The sequence below is a fragment of the Suricata suricatta genome, chromosome 2 (assembly GCF_006229205.1).
Source record: "Suricata suricatta isolate VVHF042 chromosome 2, meerkat_22Aug2017_6uvM2_HiC, whole genome shotgun sequence".
NCBI classification, from domain to species: domain Eukaryota; kingdom Metazoa; phylum Chordata; class Mammalia; order Carnivora; family Herpestidae; genus Suricata; species Suricata suricatta.
This window is the reverse complement of record NC_043701.1, coordinates 57,694,421-57,710,074: the sequence shown is the minus strand read 5'-3', so window position 1 is coordinate 57,710,074 and position 15,654 is coordinate 57,694,421. Positions and strand designations below refer to the sequence as shown.

Genomic DNA, 15,654 nt, shown 5'->3' with positions numbered 1-15,654 from the left:
TTAGCACAGCTTCATTTACTTTTTATACTGGTATATGTTGTGAGGAACAGACCAGTGTTATCTATTTCTGTGTATTCAGTGGCTCAAATATTATCAATCCATCTTTTGCCCCATTGAAATGATATGCCATCTTTATCATATATTAAAATTTTGTATGTGCTTGGGTAATTTTCTGGATTTCTGTTTGATTTCATGTTTACTTGCCAATATTAAACTTTTTGGTTATAGACAAATATCTTACTAAAATGTCTTAATATCTGGAGCCTCGTGCCCAGGTCCCCTTTTCTCTTTTACATGTTTTCCTTGCTGTTCTTTATTATGTGTTTTTATATGTGGATATAACACCAACTTTTGTTTAATTGTGGGGAAAAAACTATCTTAAAAAATTAAGGTTGTGATTAATTTATAAATTACTTAGGGGAAATTGATATCTTTATCATGTTGAGCCTATCTAAGAATGTATGCATTTTTTGTGTGTGTATACTTTTGTATGAGTGTCATACAAGTTTATTTTTGAAGGAGTTGGCACATTTGTTTTAAAAAATTTCTTATTAGAAATGGAGTCTTAGTTTTGGCTTTCAACTGGCAGTTATGTTGATGACTCCTTTATGTTTTATTTCTGCTGTTTTCTTTTTTTTAATTGTGTTACTGTCTTTAATAATTTTCTCATTGAATGTTTATGTCATTTTCAGTAACTAAAAGATAATGTTATCTGTATAGAGAGACAGTTTTAGTTTTAATTCTTTTACCTCTAAATTCAATTCCAATAGAAATACAATGCATCAATAGTGAAATAAAACATTTTTGTGTGTTTGGACATAAAAAAATTTTTTGGGATTGGTCTTATGTACTGATTTGTAAGGCTTTGTTTTATATTAAGGATATTCATCTGTTTATGCAAATATATTTCTCAAGTTTGCCATTTGCCTTTACCTCTCTTTTTTAATTGTATTTTATTTTTATTTATTATTTATTTTTGAGAGAGAGAGAGAAAGTGTGTCCAGGCAAGCAGAGGAGGGGCAGAGAGAGAGAAAGAGAGAATTCCAAGCAGGCTCTGGGTTCTCAGCAAGGCTTGGTCCTACGAACTGTGAGATCACGACCCTGGGCCAAAATCAAGAGTTGAATGCTTAGCCGGCTGAACCACCCATTCACCCCTTGCCTTTACCTTTCATATTGTTTACTTATGTACATGATTCTAAATTTTTATTTAATAAAATTTATTATTTTTTTTATGAGGTTGTGTTTTGTCCTTGGTGTGATTCCCCCACCTTCCTGTGGGGTTATGTAGTTGTCCCAGTATCAGCTTCACCTTGTTTTTTCTTCACTGATTTAAAATGGTTGCTTTCTGCTAAGCGAAATACATCAGGCGGAGAAGGACAGATACCATATGTGTGCACTCATAGGTCTAACAGGAGAGACCTAATGGAGGACCAGGGGGAGGGGGAGAGAGAGGGACGCAAAACTTGAGAGACTAATGAATACTGAAAACGAACTGAGGGTTGAAGGGGGAGGGGGAGAGAGGTGGTGGTGTGGAGGAGGGCACTTGTGGGGAAGGGCCCTGGGTGTTGTATGGAAACCAGTTTGACAGTAAACTACTTTAGGGGGAAAAAAAAATAAATAAATAAAATGGTTGCTTTCATAATTATTAGATGTATGTTGAGGCTTTGTTTTCTGGTGTATATTGTACTACACTTCTGTGTGTCTTTGCAGTTTATATTAAATCTCTGGTAGGGCAGATGTTAATTTTCAGAAACATTTTGGCTGGTACTTTGGTTCTTATTTTCTTTAAGGTGAATTTTAGAATTATTTTGGAAGTTAAGTATCCTCTCAGCTAAAGAAAATAGAAACAAATCCTTGGTTCTTTTATTGAAACTGTTTTATACACACTTTTAATTTTACAGTTTGGCATTTCTTAATGAATTTGTATAGTTATTGTTATTTTCCTAGTCCTTTGTAGTAATGTTTCTTTCTTTTGTGGAGTCATGTAAATTTTATTTTCTAATGAAGTATTACTTGCATATATGAATGAAGTCTTTTGCTTTTTGTATATGATTTTCTCTAACTTAGATACTCTCTTTTTTTTATTCTGTTGTATTTACAAGGGAAATAGTCATCTACCAATAAATCTGATTTTCTCCCTTTCATTGTTTATACATTGTCTTTAATTTTACTAACTTCTATAGCAGCTAGTAATAATTAAGGGTTTTTCTTGTTTATAACTCCTGACATTTTACTGCTAAATATGAATTGTTTGTTGGTTTGAGAGGTACATTATAAACTTGTTTTTCAATTTTTATTTAAATTCCAGTTAGCAGAATGTAATATTAGTTTCAGGTGTATAATTTAGTGGCTCAGCACTTACATAGAACACCTGATGCTCATCATAAGTTCACTCATTTATCCCCAGCTTTTAAGACTATTTTTTAAAGTGTACTATGAGTAAGATCTTGGCTCTGTTTTTAATTAGGAACTAAATTGTTAACTTTTTTCAGGTGACTTTATTGGCATATTGATAGCTTTTTCCTTTGATAGATATATTGAATTTTATCAGCTTTTCTATTCTTGAATTGATAGTTTATACTTTGATTTGTCTGATTAGAATATTTTTAGATATAGCTTGGATTCAGTTTGTATGAGCTTCAGTTTAGGATTTTTGGATCTCTGATAAGTATAGTTGTTGTCTATACTATATGCTATTTTAGGTTTTGGTAGCAAGATTAAGCTGGTTTTATAAAATAAAGTTGTGATTTGTGTGCTTTCAAATGCTCTGGAGATATACAAACAATTATATGTTTATTGAAGACTTAATAGAAATCATCTAAAGTCCAACTGGGCCCAGATTCTTTATTAAACACAATTCTTTTAACACTTTAAAATTTTCTTTGATGAACTATACTGATTTTATTCACTTTCTACTGAAAGACAATTTGTTCAATATATAAAATAGTTAAGAATTTATTTTACATTAATCACACCCAGAAGCTATGCACTGTAGGGTTAATTTCCATATTTAACAGTTTTCTTCTTCTGGAGCAAACTGTGTTAGATGTTTCCTTGGGATGTATTTATTGATTTTAAATTCAGAGAGAAAGATGAATGTTATTGAAGTCACAAAGTAGGACTTCTTTTTCAAGGTATTATTTTCTTCACAGCATTTTAGTTTTAAAAATTTTGAGCCTATAGAAAAGTTGTAAGAATAAGAAAATTTAATGTGTTAATTATTCTTGTTCTTAGGTGCATTTTATCTGGTGTTTGAATATATGGACCATGATCTGATGGGACTACTGGAATCAGGCTTGGTTCATTTTAATGAAAATCACATAAAGTCATTTATGAGACAGCTCATGGAAGGTCTGGATTATTGTCATAAGAAGAACTTTTTGCATAGAGATATTAAATGTTCAAATATTCTTCTAAATAATAGGTATGGTATGAGTTTGAAATAAGTGTTTAAACTGAGTATTGTATCATGTATACTTCGATTCTGTTAAAAGATTTAAAATTTATTGCTCAAGCTGTTTTAACACAATCAGTATTATTACAGCCAGAACTGCATCTGAACATGTGTTAAACATACTTTAATTTCTAATAATAGTTTTTAGAATATGTAAAATAATACTTAATCGATTTTCTTGTTTGATATTTTTCCAAATAATGTGAATTGTGTATTCTTGTAATTAATAATGTTTTCAGCTTTAGGTTAAGAATAGACCTAAGAATTTTTTTTAACTTAGAATTTTTTTACACCACTATCACAGTTTTTAAAGGTGAACTTTTTTGAAGTGTGTATACACAGACACACACACACACAAATAGATATTTAAAGTTTATGTTAAACATTTTACTGACAGCATAACCTGAGCTCTGATAATTTTTTTGTAATTGGTGCTACTTGTTTAAGTGAGGCATGCCTGGTACTGATTTTAGTTAATAGAAAGGGTTCTATGTACCTAGCCCCTCTAAGAATTAGAAAATTAAACATAAATTTTAAAAATTGATATGATTTCATTGTCTTACATTATTGATTTGAACAAGTAATATGTCTTAATACTAAGTACCAGAAATGATCTCATTTTGTTTTAGCTTCATTGAAGTGTACTTTTCTAAATAGGAACTAACTAGTACTAAAATACTGTTAATACTAGTATAATAACAGCAGTAGTGGTGGTGGTGGTGGTACTAGAATAATAATAGCTGAAATTATCAAAGGAAAAGTACCACTTTTTTTACTTGTTTATCTATTTACCTCTCCTTATAGGACTTGGGGGTACTGCTGCGTGATCAAAAATAAAGTTTATATAAGTATATTTTTTATGAATTCTAGGAATAGAATATGAATGTGTGTGATATGATTAGATATCTATGAATAGGTACAAATATGTATGATTTCAGAGTAGACTAATACTTTTTGTTCATTTTGTCTTCCACCAGAGGGCAAATAAAACTTGCAGATTTTGGACTTGCTCGATTGTATAGCTCAGAAGAAAGGTAAGAGTATTTTCAAATGAGTATTATAGATAATAGAGACCAGTTTTAAGAACAGCTTATTGATAATTTTTTTTTTAAGAAATAAAATAAAAACATTTTTAAGAAAAGGGAAATATTCTATACTTTTCATTGTTAAATACCTGAAATTTTATGATTTTATACTAAATGGATTGACTTTTAATCACAAATTTTATGCATTTATCTCAATTTAAAAATATTGTTTTTTGGCACTTAGAGATAAATAAAATTTCTTTTAAAATGTGTCATTTTATATGTATCTTAAGTGCAGATTAATATATTAAGATGTTTGTGAGTTTTGTGTTTAATGAAAAATATTAGTGTAATAATATGCTTTTGATACTGCATCTTTAAGCTCAGAAAGCTTGTTTTAATTATTAATTTGGACTTCCTTTTTTAAAAAAAATTCCTATTTTATCTATGGTTATATTTGTTATAAACTCATTAGAACCTTTTGTTTAAACAAACTGTTGTGAGAAAGTTCCATTGTATAACTTTTCTACGGGAGCTTCCCTGGCTGCACTTAGATGTATATCCTAGGTTCGTTTGGGCCTGGCGATAATGAAATAGGACTTGCCTCATTAGAACTAATATGTGGGTGTCTGGCTGGCTCAGTGGGTAGAGAGCATGGGACTCTTGATCTTGGGGTTGTAATTTTGAGCTCCCCTTTGGGTATAGAGATTACTTAAAAACAAAATCTTAAAAAAACTAATATGGAATTTCAAAATAAAATATGTGAAGTAATGGATTTTATATAAATATACTATGAAATTAATTGGGTTTAATCTATCTCTAGTTTGGCCCATTTCTTTTTTATCAGACAGCACTGTTTCTTTATTTTCAAATACATATTCTGAAATACTTTGTTTGACAATTCTGTAATTTAGTGCAACTGTAATTTAATATAATGATATATCAGTTAATTGGAATTCTTAGAAATGGGTACTTACTTTTGCTAAATGTTGGCCTGTTTCTGGTTATTTGAAAAAGATCCTCTTGTTTGAATTTTTTATAGTGAAAAATTTATTTCTTTCTGAATCTTGTACTGTCCGTTACATCATTCTGAAAATTATTTTCATTGTTTAGTATGGAAAGGTTTTTAAATGGTGTGTTTTGGACACCATTATTAGAATAAACCCCTCAGAAACTATGGTATGGACCAGTTGTTATAGACCTACTTTACTCAGAGCTTTTTAGCTTTTGTTTTACCTGCTCTATTTCTAATTAAGATTTTAAGAAAGAGTCATAGGATGTTTTTTCCTTTAAGTTTAAAACTGTTCTAAAACTTAAAGGCTGTAACCCTCATCTTGCATTTGTTAAAACTGAGATCCATAAAGGGTTGAGTTACTTTAAAGATCAAAAAATATTTGTTGGCAGAGTCAAGAATATATATAGTTCAGTTTCCAACTCCCAATTTTTTATTTTTTCCATCATCTGTAATAGTGCCTCTTGGTAGAAATTGAAGAAAAAAATAAGCTGGCCAAATATGCACTTAATTCAAACTTCTTTTGAAAGTATATTTTTTGAGTAACTAAATTTCGTTGACTATTTTTCGGGGAAGTTCTGTTTAATTAAAGATTCTTTCTGTTTAGCTGGGGTTTTTTTTTGAGATTTCACTGTAGTTTTGATCATCCTTTTTTAATACAGGTATATGTTTTTGTCATACTTGAATATAAATCCCTTTCTTCTGATTTCATATTAGGTCTCAGTGTAGATGGAGAACAGCTAAATTACCATTTTTCATCTTAATTTTGTGTTTAGTGAAAAATCTTAATTCAGTATATGCTTTTTATAAGTCCTGTTTAAGCTCACACATTTTGTGTTAGTCACTGATTTGGACTTTCTTTAAAAAAACAAAACAAAACTCTTGCTTTATCTATAGTTATGTTTGTTGTAAACTTACTAGAACCTTTTGTTTAAAGACTATTGTGAGAAAGTTCCATTGTATAATTCTTGTTATGCTGATATTCACTCACATTAGAATATACAATGTTCCAGAAAAACTGACCTATGAAATTTTTCCATTTATTTTACCTTTTAAAAATGGAGTGTAGGGTTTCAGTGGAGTGCCAAAGGTGTGGTGTGTTTACCAAGACAGTATCCCCATTGTTCTCCTGAATTGATATAGGAATTTTGAGCTTAGAAAGATAGGAGATTTAAAATTTGCATCTTCTGGTAATGTATAGTAAATTTTTCTGCTTAACCAAGTTTCATAAGATAAAAACTTGGTATATTATTTTGTTTTATAAGCCAAGTTTTTCAGGGGCTTATGTACTCTCTTTAAAACTTTTTTTTCCAGATTTGAATAATTTCAGTTTCTTTAACATCAGAGTAGGCTTAATTTTAATGGAATGACTTTAAAATACATACACTGTTCTAGTAAATTTTAATAACATATGAATTTCTAACATACAGCCTTTAGCAGATTTAATATTGTTCAACTTTTGTAGATATTTTTAAAAATAAACATGCCATGATTTTTCATTCATACTGTTATTAAAAGCAGGAAGAAAGGTAAGGCTTTACAGTAATAACACTCATCCAAATGTTAAATCACTTTGAAGTGTTTTCTGAGTAACTAGCTATTACAAATAGAATAACTGAAGTGTTCAAGAAATCATTGCAAAGTCCTACCCGCCCACCCCCCAAAATAGAGCACATTTCAGCTTACCCCTGTAGTAGTTTCAACTACATTCTCACTTGGTTTCAGATATCTATTTTGAGTTTGAGGAGAACTGGATGGGGTTCTCTCTAGTACTTAGGACTTGAACACAGGAGGTGGTGTGACCAGTGTGGATCTCCTCTGTCATGTGTGCTTCAGTAGAAGAAAGGAGAACAACTGGTTTAAAACTAGGGTGAGGGGTGCCTGGGTGGCTCAGTTGGTTAAGCTTCCAACTTTGGCTCAGGTCATGATCTCACGGTTTGTGAGTTCGAGCCCTGTGTCTGGAGCCTGCTTCCGATTCGGTGTCTCCATCTTCTCTATTCCTCCCTTGCCTGTGCGTGCTCTGTCTCTCTCTATCTCAAAAATAAATAAACGTTAAAAAAAAAAAAAAAACTAGAGCAAAAATGATTCCTTTAAACTTGAAAATTCATTTTCTCATTTTGTGTATCAGTGTTTATACTTTGACCCTGGGAAATACAGAACTTGAGAACTGACGGTTTTTCCCATTTCTTTACAGCCATTCATTTTTTTCAGTAGCTATTTTAAGTTCAACTTTTCCTGAAACTTTTAGTCACAGTAATATACCCACTCCTGAGTTTTTATTTTACTGAGTCATTGCTCCATTTACTTTCCCAAATGATAGGATATCTTTTTCTCTTTATGGGACTGTCCCATATGAATAAATATGTGAATCAGGAAAACTTTGGTTCTGGTCCTGGCATTGCCATTTATTTTAAGAAGTTAATCTTGGGCAAGTCACTTAATCTCTCTATATTTCACTATTCACAACTTTAAGATGAAAAAAAGATTTTTTAAATAAAATTATTTTAAAGTTTATTTTGAGAGAGAGAGACCAAGAGCAAGAAAGCAGGGAAGGGGCAGAGAGGGGGGGGGGGCGGGGGAGAATCCCAAGCAGGCTTCACACCGTCAGCACAGAGCCTGACACATGGCTTGACTCCAAAATTGTGAGATCATGACCTGAGCCAGATCCAAGACCCGGATGCCAAATCAGCTGAGCCACCCAGGTGCCCCAAGATGAAAGATTTAAAATCTCTAAAATCCTTATTTAAAGTGTATTGGAAAACATATCTTTTATGGTTCTAAGAGTTACTGTAATCAAAATAAAAGTTTCTTGAACATTTTTAAGGTAATATCACCATCTAGTGGCTTTTCATAAAATTGCCATTAAAAGCAAAATGAAATTTTTCCAAAGCTAGGTATCAGTGGTAAAGAGAGAAAGTATTACCTCTTGCAGTTTGTCCAAGGACTAGATGAATTTATATTCAGGACTTATTATTTGTGTTGTTGTCTTATAATGCAAGTTAGAATTGTAGTCATTTAAAAGAGACCATATTTTAAACTTTTTGTGTTTTTTATGCCCTTAAAGTATAAAACACATTCACAGTAACTGCTTGATTAATTCTGATCCAAGAGACTGGCATTCTGATCTGGAGGACCCTCCTGATACAGACTAGTGCAGGAAGCTTTGGGGACTGCAGATAATACAGAGTACTTCTGGGAGATCCTGGGCCAATATGAGAGCCATTGCAATAGACAGATTGCTAATAACATTAATACCAATAGAAAATTGTGGCTAAACAAGCTTTAGGAATGGGAATCTCATTTAGATTACTAACCTAACCATAAGATTTAGATTAAATTGAACTTCCTTTGGTCCTAATGGAGTAGCTTATATTTTTGAGCATATAAAATGGGAAAGGCAGTTTAATTCTCTATGGGATGGTACTCCTCCTCTTCATGTAGGGTAGATCTCATCCATTCCCTCAATGCTGAAGATTTACCAATCTCTGATTCAAGCCTTGATCTTTCTTTTGATCTCTAAACCTGTACTGGACATAACTGGACAACTCCATCTAGGTGGTGGAGGTACTTTAAATTAAACGTGCTGTGACAAAGCCTGTCTTCGTATTCCCCAGAAAAAAGTTTGCTCTTTTCCTTTATTCCCCATTTTAGTTGAAGGTATCTGTCACTCTCAGATATAGATATGTCTTCTATAGACCCCTGTAAATAAAATTATATTGGTTTTCCTGCCTCTGTTTCCCTAACATTCTTTCTTTCTGTCATTCTTCTAAAGTGCTGTCCCCTGCCTCCCAGATAATAGCAATGTCAGCTCTTTATAGTTCCCTAAACAGGTTAAGCTCTTGAATGCCTTTGTGAATTTACATCAGTTGTTTCCTTTTGTATGGAATTATACTTTCCATTATCTCAGTCTCACATTTGTTTTTTTCCTTCAATATGCCATGCAGGCATTACTTCCCTTGAAAAATTTACCCCGAATTCCAAAGTCATTATTGGACACATCTCCCTTTATGTGTCCAGAGTACATTATTCATTATTTTATGTAGTACTTAAAGTATATTATTATAATTTATATTACCACCAAACTTTAAGGCTTTAAACAACTATAGCCATGGTTGGCTGGTTGGCTGGTTGGCTGGTTGGCTTTTTGGTTTAGCCATCTCTTGGTGCTTAGTGCAGTACCTTGCTCAGAGTGTCAGTAAATACTTGTTTATAAAGAAGGAACAGGGACCCTTGGGTCGCTCAGTTGGTTAAGCGTCTCACTCTTGATTTCGGCTTGAGTCATGTTCTCACAGTCATAAGATCGAGCCCCAAGTTGGACTCTCTGCTAAGGGTGGAGCCTGCTTGAAATTCTCTCTCTCCCTCTCCCTCTACCCCTCCCCTGCTTGCTTACTTACTCTCTTTTTAAAAAAAATAATAATCATTTAAATTAGTGACTTAGATAATTTGACATTGGTTTTATTTGCTAACTCCATCTATCTTGGAATTTGCTTATATGACTAAAATCTTTCTCTCTGCATACTTTTCTCAATGTTTGCTTCCTTCTTATTAAACACTAAGGTGGAAAGTGAGGTGGGACATCTGTTTTGCAAAATTCTGGAATAAATCATCATGTAAGTTTTTTCTTGACTTTTAAACAGTCATGTTGTCTTTTGTCAATGTTAACTTTTAAAAGTTGATTAAAGTAAAGGGGTACCTGGGTGGCTCAGTCAGTTAAAGCCTCCGACTTTGGCTCAGGTCAGATCTCACGTTCGTGGGTTCGAGCCGCGCGTCAGGCTCAGTGCTGACAGTTAGCTCAGAGCCTGGAGTCTGCTTCTGGTTCTGTCTCCTTCTCTCTCTGCCCCTCCCCCTCTCATGCTCTGTCTCTCTCTGTATCAAAAATAAATAAAACATTAAAAATAAAGTTGATTAAAAACTAGTTTCTTGAAAAGCTTATTTAAATATTTATTTGAAAATGTTTATCACAAACATTTAAAACATAATTATAGCACTGCTGTCTTCTTAAAAGTTTTCTTGCCAGCTCTGCTCTCTCCCTGGCTTATTTCCTAACTCTAGAAAATGAACGTTTGCTCAGCTTTCTCAGGGAACATGGTTCACTGTGCTTGCAGCAAGAACCAGGCAGTAAAGATTTTTATAGGCCTTGTGTGCATATTCTCTAGGAGGTTGCAGCGTGTATTAAATATAGAACATACAGAAGTTTTATGTTGTCCCTTTGCACTTTGGAAAGTAAATCTGGAAACAAGGGCAATCAGAGCTGCTGTGGTTAACCTGGGTATGATGATTATGGCTAGAACTTGGGAATGGGCATAGATGTTGGAAAGACGGATGGATTATATCATACGATATAAAATTGTTAGAACTTGATAGTCAAATATGCGTATTTAGACACATCCCTGCCTGTACTTCTGTAAATTTCTGCCTAAGCCAACTGGATAAAGGTTTGTTAGGGTAAGGGAAGCTTTTACAACAAAGAGAACCTGAAAGTTCAGTGTCTTAAAGAATACAAAGTTTACATGCATTACATGCATCAGGAATGAATGTTGCTTACCTTGGTGTACAATTAAGAGTATTTAACCATCTCATTAGATCAAGTGGTGACTGTTTCATATAGTCATTGAGGGATCTAAGTTGGTGGATCTGCCATTTTCTTCACATGGCTTTCAAAGCTGTCACCATGCTAGAAAAAAGGAGAGAGGGATGTTATGAGCCAGACCTAGAAATGGTGCTTATCACTTATGATCACGTTCTTTTAGTGGGAACTTGGTGCTGTGATCATACCCAACTGCAGTGAGGGTGGGCAATGCCTACAGGTGGGCAGCAACCATTGAAGAAAAGAACAGATTTTGGAAGACAGCTAATAGTCTCTACCGTACATGGTGATGCTGTTTCCTGAGATAGGAAACAGGAAGCAAGTGTGTGGCAAAAGATGATAAATTTCCTTTTGGATGTGTTACGATACAGTTACTTAGAGGACTTCAAAATTTACATGTGTAGTAAAAAAGTAAGATGACCTCAGTTGGTGAAAAAAATTACTATTGTTTCTCTGTAGCAGTGTTACAATACAGAAATTTCAGAGTTATTTCTCTTGGAAAATATCAGGGAGGAAAGGAGTTGAAGATAGAAAGTGGGGCAAAGGGCATGCGAAAAAACTTGTTTTCACTGTTAATACAGTTAAGGCATGTGTTAGCCGATTAAAAATATTAGTGAGTGTGGGGTGCCCAGGTGGTTCATTTGATTAAATGTCTGACTCTTGATTTTGGCTCATGTCATGATCTCGTAGTTCTTGAGTTTGAAGCCCTGTGTGAGGCTCCACACTTCTGACAATGCAGAGCCTGTTTGAGATTCTCTTTCCCTCCTTCTTTCTCTGCCTCCCTCCCACTCTCACCCTGGCTCGCTTTCTCTCTCAAAATAAATAGACTTTAAAAAATGTATTAATAAGTGCTTAGTCTGTGCCAGACACTGACCTAGGTAATACCTATTGGCTAAGTATTAGAAATATAGCTATGAAAGACACCAGGTCCCTGGTCTCATTTGCATGATGACGACAGAAGGTAGACATGAACCTGTGGAATAGAGAAAAGAATTTAAAATACTTAAATGCTGCAAAGCAAATAAAATAATGACTACAAGGTCACTCTGGGCATGTGGGTAATTTTTAGCTAAGGTAGTTAAGAAAAACCTTTAAAGAAGTAAAATTGAGCCTAGAGCCTGAGTAATGAGGATGGGTAACTTAGCGAAGACAGAGGGCAAGAACATTCCAGTAGAAGGAACTAAGCAACTCAAAGCCTGAGAATAGACTTGGAACGTTTAAGGGACAAAGAGTTGCCCAGTGTAAAAATAGGAGGTGAGCTACTTGGGAATATGTTTTTATCACCTGAGGTAAAGTTTAAATTTTATGTAGTTGCAGTGATAGGATCTGATTTTATGCTTTCAAATCATCTAAAAAAAATGTCGGGGAGGGAGGCTAGATCAAGAGAGGCAGGGAAACTCATACCAATGAAAAAGTAATAATGACCTAGACTAAAAGATAATCTTGACTTACACTTTTTTGAAATCATGGAAAATGGTTGGATTTAGGATCTATTTGGATGTAGGAATGATAAAAGCTGTTGACAGGTTAGATGTGAGATTTGAAGGAAAGAGGAATCAAGGATGACAGAATATGTTTGACGTGCAGAGGGTATTAAAAACAGGTCCCATATTTCTTTTGTAGGTTTGGTAGGTCTCTGAAGGGAGACATAGCATTTGTGCATTTGATGAATTTTGTTAGCTGAAGGCTCTCCATGTTTTTCTCAAAAACAAAAGTTGTAGTCCAAAAGAAGTGCAGACTATTATATATGTTGAAGGAATGAAGCACTGTAGAGCAGTTTAGGTATTTCCTTTTATATAATTCTCTTTTTTATTTTTTTAGAAATGTCTTTAACAAAGTTAGCAGCTCTGATTTGTAAATTTTAATTATCTAGAACCTCCCAAAACTAAGGGTCTAGGATCTTGCTCCGAGCATTTGCTTTTGCCTTTTTGTCTACTTAGATGAGATAGGAGGCTGAGCTGCCTGCCAGCCTGGGGACACACCCTTTAGGGAGGGGTTTGTTTGTTGGGAATAAAGGTGGGAAAGACTGTAGCTGTTTCTCACCTCCCCTGATCCATCCAGGTCCTTTGAATTCGTGGGATTATCTAAAGGCAGAGTTTTGAAATCTATCATTGAACAGATAGTCTTTGAGTTCTGTTGATACCTCATTGAATGTAAAGAAAAATTCAGTGAAAATTCATTGATGGTCCTTTGTTTTATAAAAAGTATCTATCAATCTGAATATTTTATCCACTTTACAAATAAAATAATTTCCCCAGTGTTGAGATATTCGTGTTTTAAAATTGACCTTTCTGGGCATATGGGTGGGTCAGTTGATTAACCGTCTGACTTTGGATGGCATCTGACTTTGGCATCCGACTTTGATTTTGTGGCTTGTGGGTTTGAGCCCTGCATCAGGGTCTGTGCCAACAGCTCAGAGCCTGGAGCCTGCTTTGGATTCTGTGCCTCCCTCTCTCTCTGTCCCTCCCCTGCTCATGCTCTGTCTCTCTAAAAAACAAACATTAAAAAAATATTTTTAGGGGTGCCTGGGTAGTTCAGTCAGGTAAGCATCCAACGTCAGCTCAGGTCATGGTTTGTGAGTTTGAGCCCTGAGTTGGGCTTTGTGCTGACAATTCAGAGCCTGGAGCCTACTTCGGATTCTGTCTCCTTTCTACCTCCTGCTCTCTCTCTCTGCCCCTCCCCCCCGTCCCTCTCTCAAAAATAAATAAAAGATTCTTTTAAAAAATTATTTTTGGGGCACCTGGGTGGCTCAGTCAGTTAAGCATCCGGCTTCAGCTCAGGTCATGATCTCACAGTTTGTGGATTCGAGCCCTGTGTCGGGCTCTGCTGACAGCTAGCTCAGAGCCTGGAGCCTGCTTCGGATTCTGTATCTCCCTCTCTCTCTGGCCCTCCCCTGTTTGCGCTCTCTCTGTCTATCAAAAATAAATAAAAAACAAAAAAAAATTATAAATAAATAAATAAATAAATAAATATTTTTTACAATAGCTTATTTTAAAATCACATCAGTAACAGTTTTTTTTTAATATATAGTTTATTGTCAAGTTGGTTTCCATATAACACCCAGTGCTCTTCCCCACAAGTGCCCTCCTCCATGCCCATCATCCCCCATTCTCCCCACCTTCAGCCCTTGGTTCGTTTTCAGTATTCAGGAGTCTCACATGATTTGCCTCCCTCCCTCTCCCTCTTTTCCCCCCTTCCCCTCCCCATGGTTAAATTTTTTTAATGTTTATTTATTTTTGAGAGAGAGAATGAGTCAAGGAGGGGCACTTGTGTGATGAACACCAGGTCTTATATGTAAGTGATGAATCAGTAAATTGTACCCCTGAAACTAATATTACACTGTATGTTAACTAACTGGAATTTAAATAAAACCTTAGAGGAAAAAAATTTAAAAATATATAATTGAGCATTCTGGGTCAAATTTTACAACTGAATGTTTTTCCTCAGTGTTTGCCTAGTTCTTATTTTTCTTCTGACAGAAACCAAGAATTTGCAAACATTAGAAAAAACTGTCACTTGGTATACATTAAATATTTTTGCTATATATTTACAAGTGTATTTTGGGGCTCCTGGATGGCTCAGTAGGTTGAACATCCGACTTCAGCTCAGTTCATGATCTTACAGTTTGTGAGTTCAAGCCCCCTATTGAGCTCTCTGTTGTCAGTACAGAGCCTGGTTCAGATCCTCTGTCCCCTTCTCTCTCTATCCATCCTCTGCTCATGCTTGCTGTCTTTCACCCTCTCTCTCTCGAAAATAAGCATTAAAAAAAAATTTTTTTTTTTAATTGTATTTCATTAGGGTACCTGGTGGCTCAGTTGGTCCATCTTCAGTTCAGGTCATGATCTCACAGGTCATGAGTTCGAGCCCCGCATCAGGCTCTGTGCTGACAACTAGTTCAGAGCCTGGAGCCTGCTTCAGATTCTGTGTCTCCCTCTCTCTCTCTGACCCTCCCCTGCTCGCACTGTCTCTCTCTGTCTCTCAAAAATAAATAAAAACATAAAAAAAGAGTAAACAAAATAAATTGTATTTCATCCAGTTTTGTGTTTAGTCATTTTTAATAATGTACTAAATATTTTACTTCTAGATTTGATACAAGTTAAAAAATTAAACTAGTCTAATTTTAACTGCTTAAAGATGACTTATGAATATTGCCTAGAACTTGATACATGGTGTATAAAATAATCTTTTATTTAAATGTTCTTTTCAATAAAATTTAATAACTTTAATTTGTGTAATTTCTCTATATGATTCAACATACTTTCATTTTTAAAAAATATTTAAAAATGGTTCTAAATATAAGAAGATAAAATATTAATTACAGTCTTCTTGAGACTGGAGATACCTAGTTGCACTTGAGGTGATGAGACTGTAGGTTTCATATGCTTATATCCTTGAAATGCAGAAAACTAGTCATTATAATTTTCACAAATTTCTCCCACCCAGCTAATTCATGTATGTCAACTAAACTTGCAAGGCCGTATCCATTAAAGTATCTGTCCTGTGCTCAGTATTGGTCTGGGCTTTGTGTGTGGGGTTCATAATAAAGAATGGGCTCTGGGGTCTTCTGTCTTCCTGG

General features: G+C 34.4%; 1 protein-coding gene across 1 annotated transcript in view; it reads left to right on the top strand.

The window, feature by feature from the left end:
* CDK13 (cyclin dependent kinase 13) overlaps positions 1-15,654 on the top strand; it is a 112,986-nt gene that overhangs the window by 67,247 nt on the left and 30,085 nt on the right. Inside the window, exons 7-8 of the mRNA XM_029918605.1 lie at positions 3,235-3,424; positions 4,432-4,488. Of these exons, the coding sequence (XP_029774465.1) occupies positions 3,235-3,424; positions 4,432-4,488 (247 nt within the window). The remainder of the gene's footprint in view (positions 1-3,234; positions 3,425-4,431; positions 4,489-15,654) is intronic.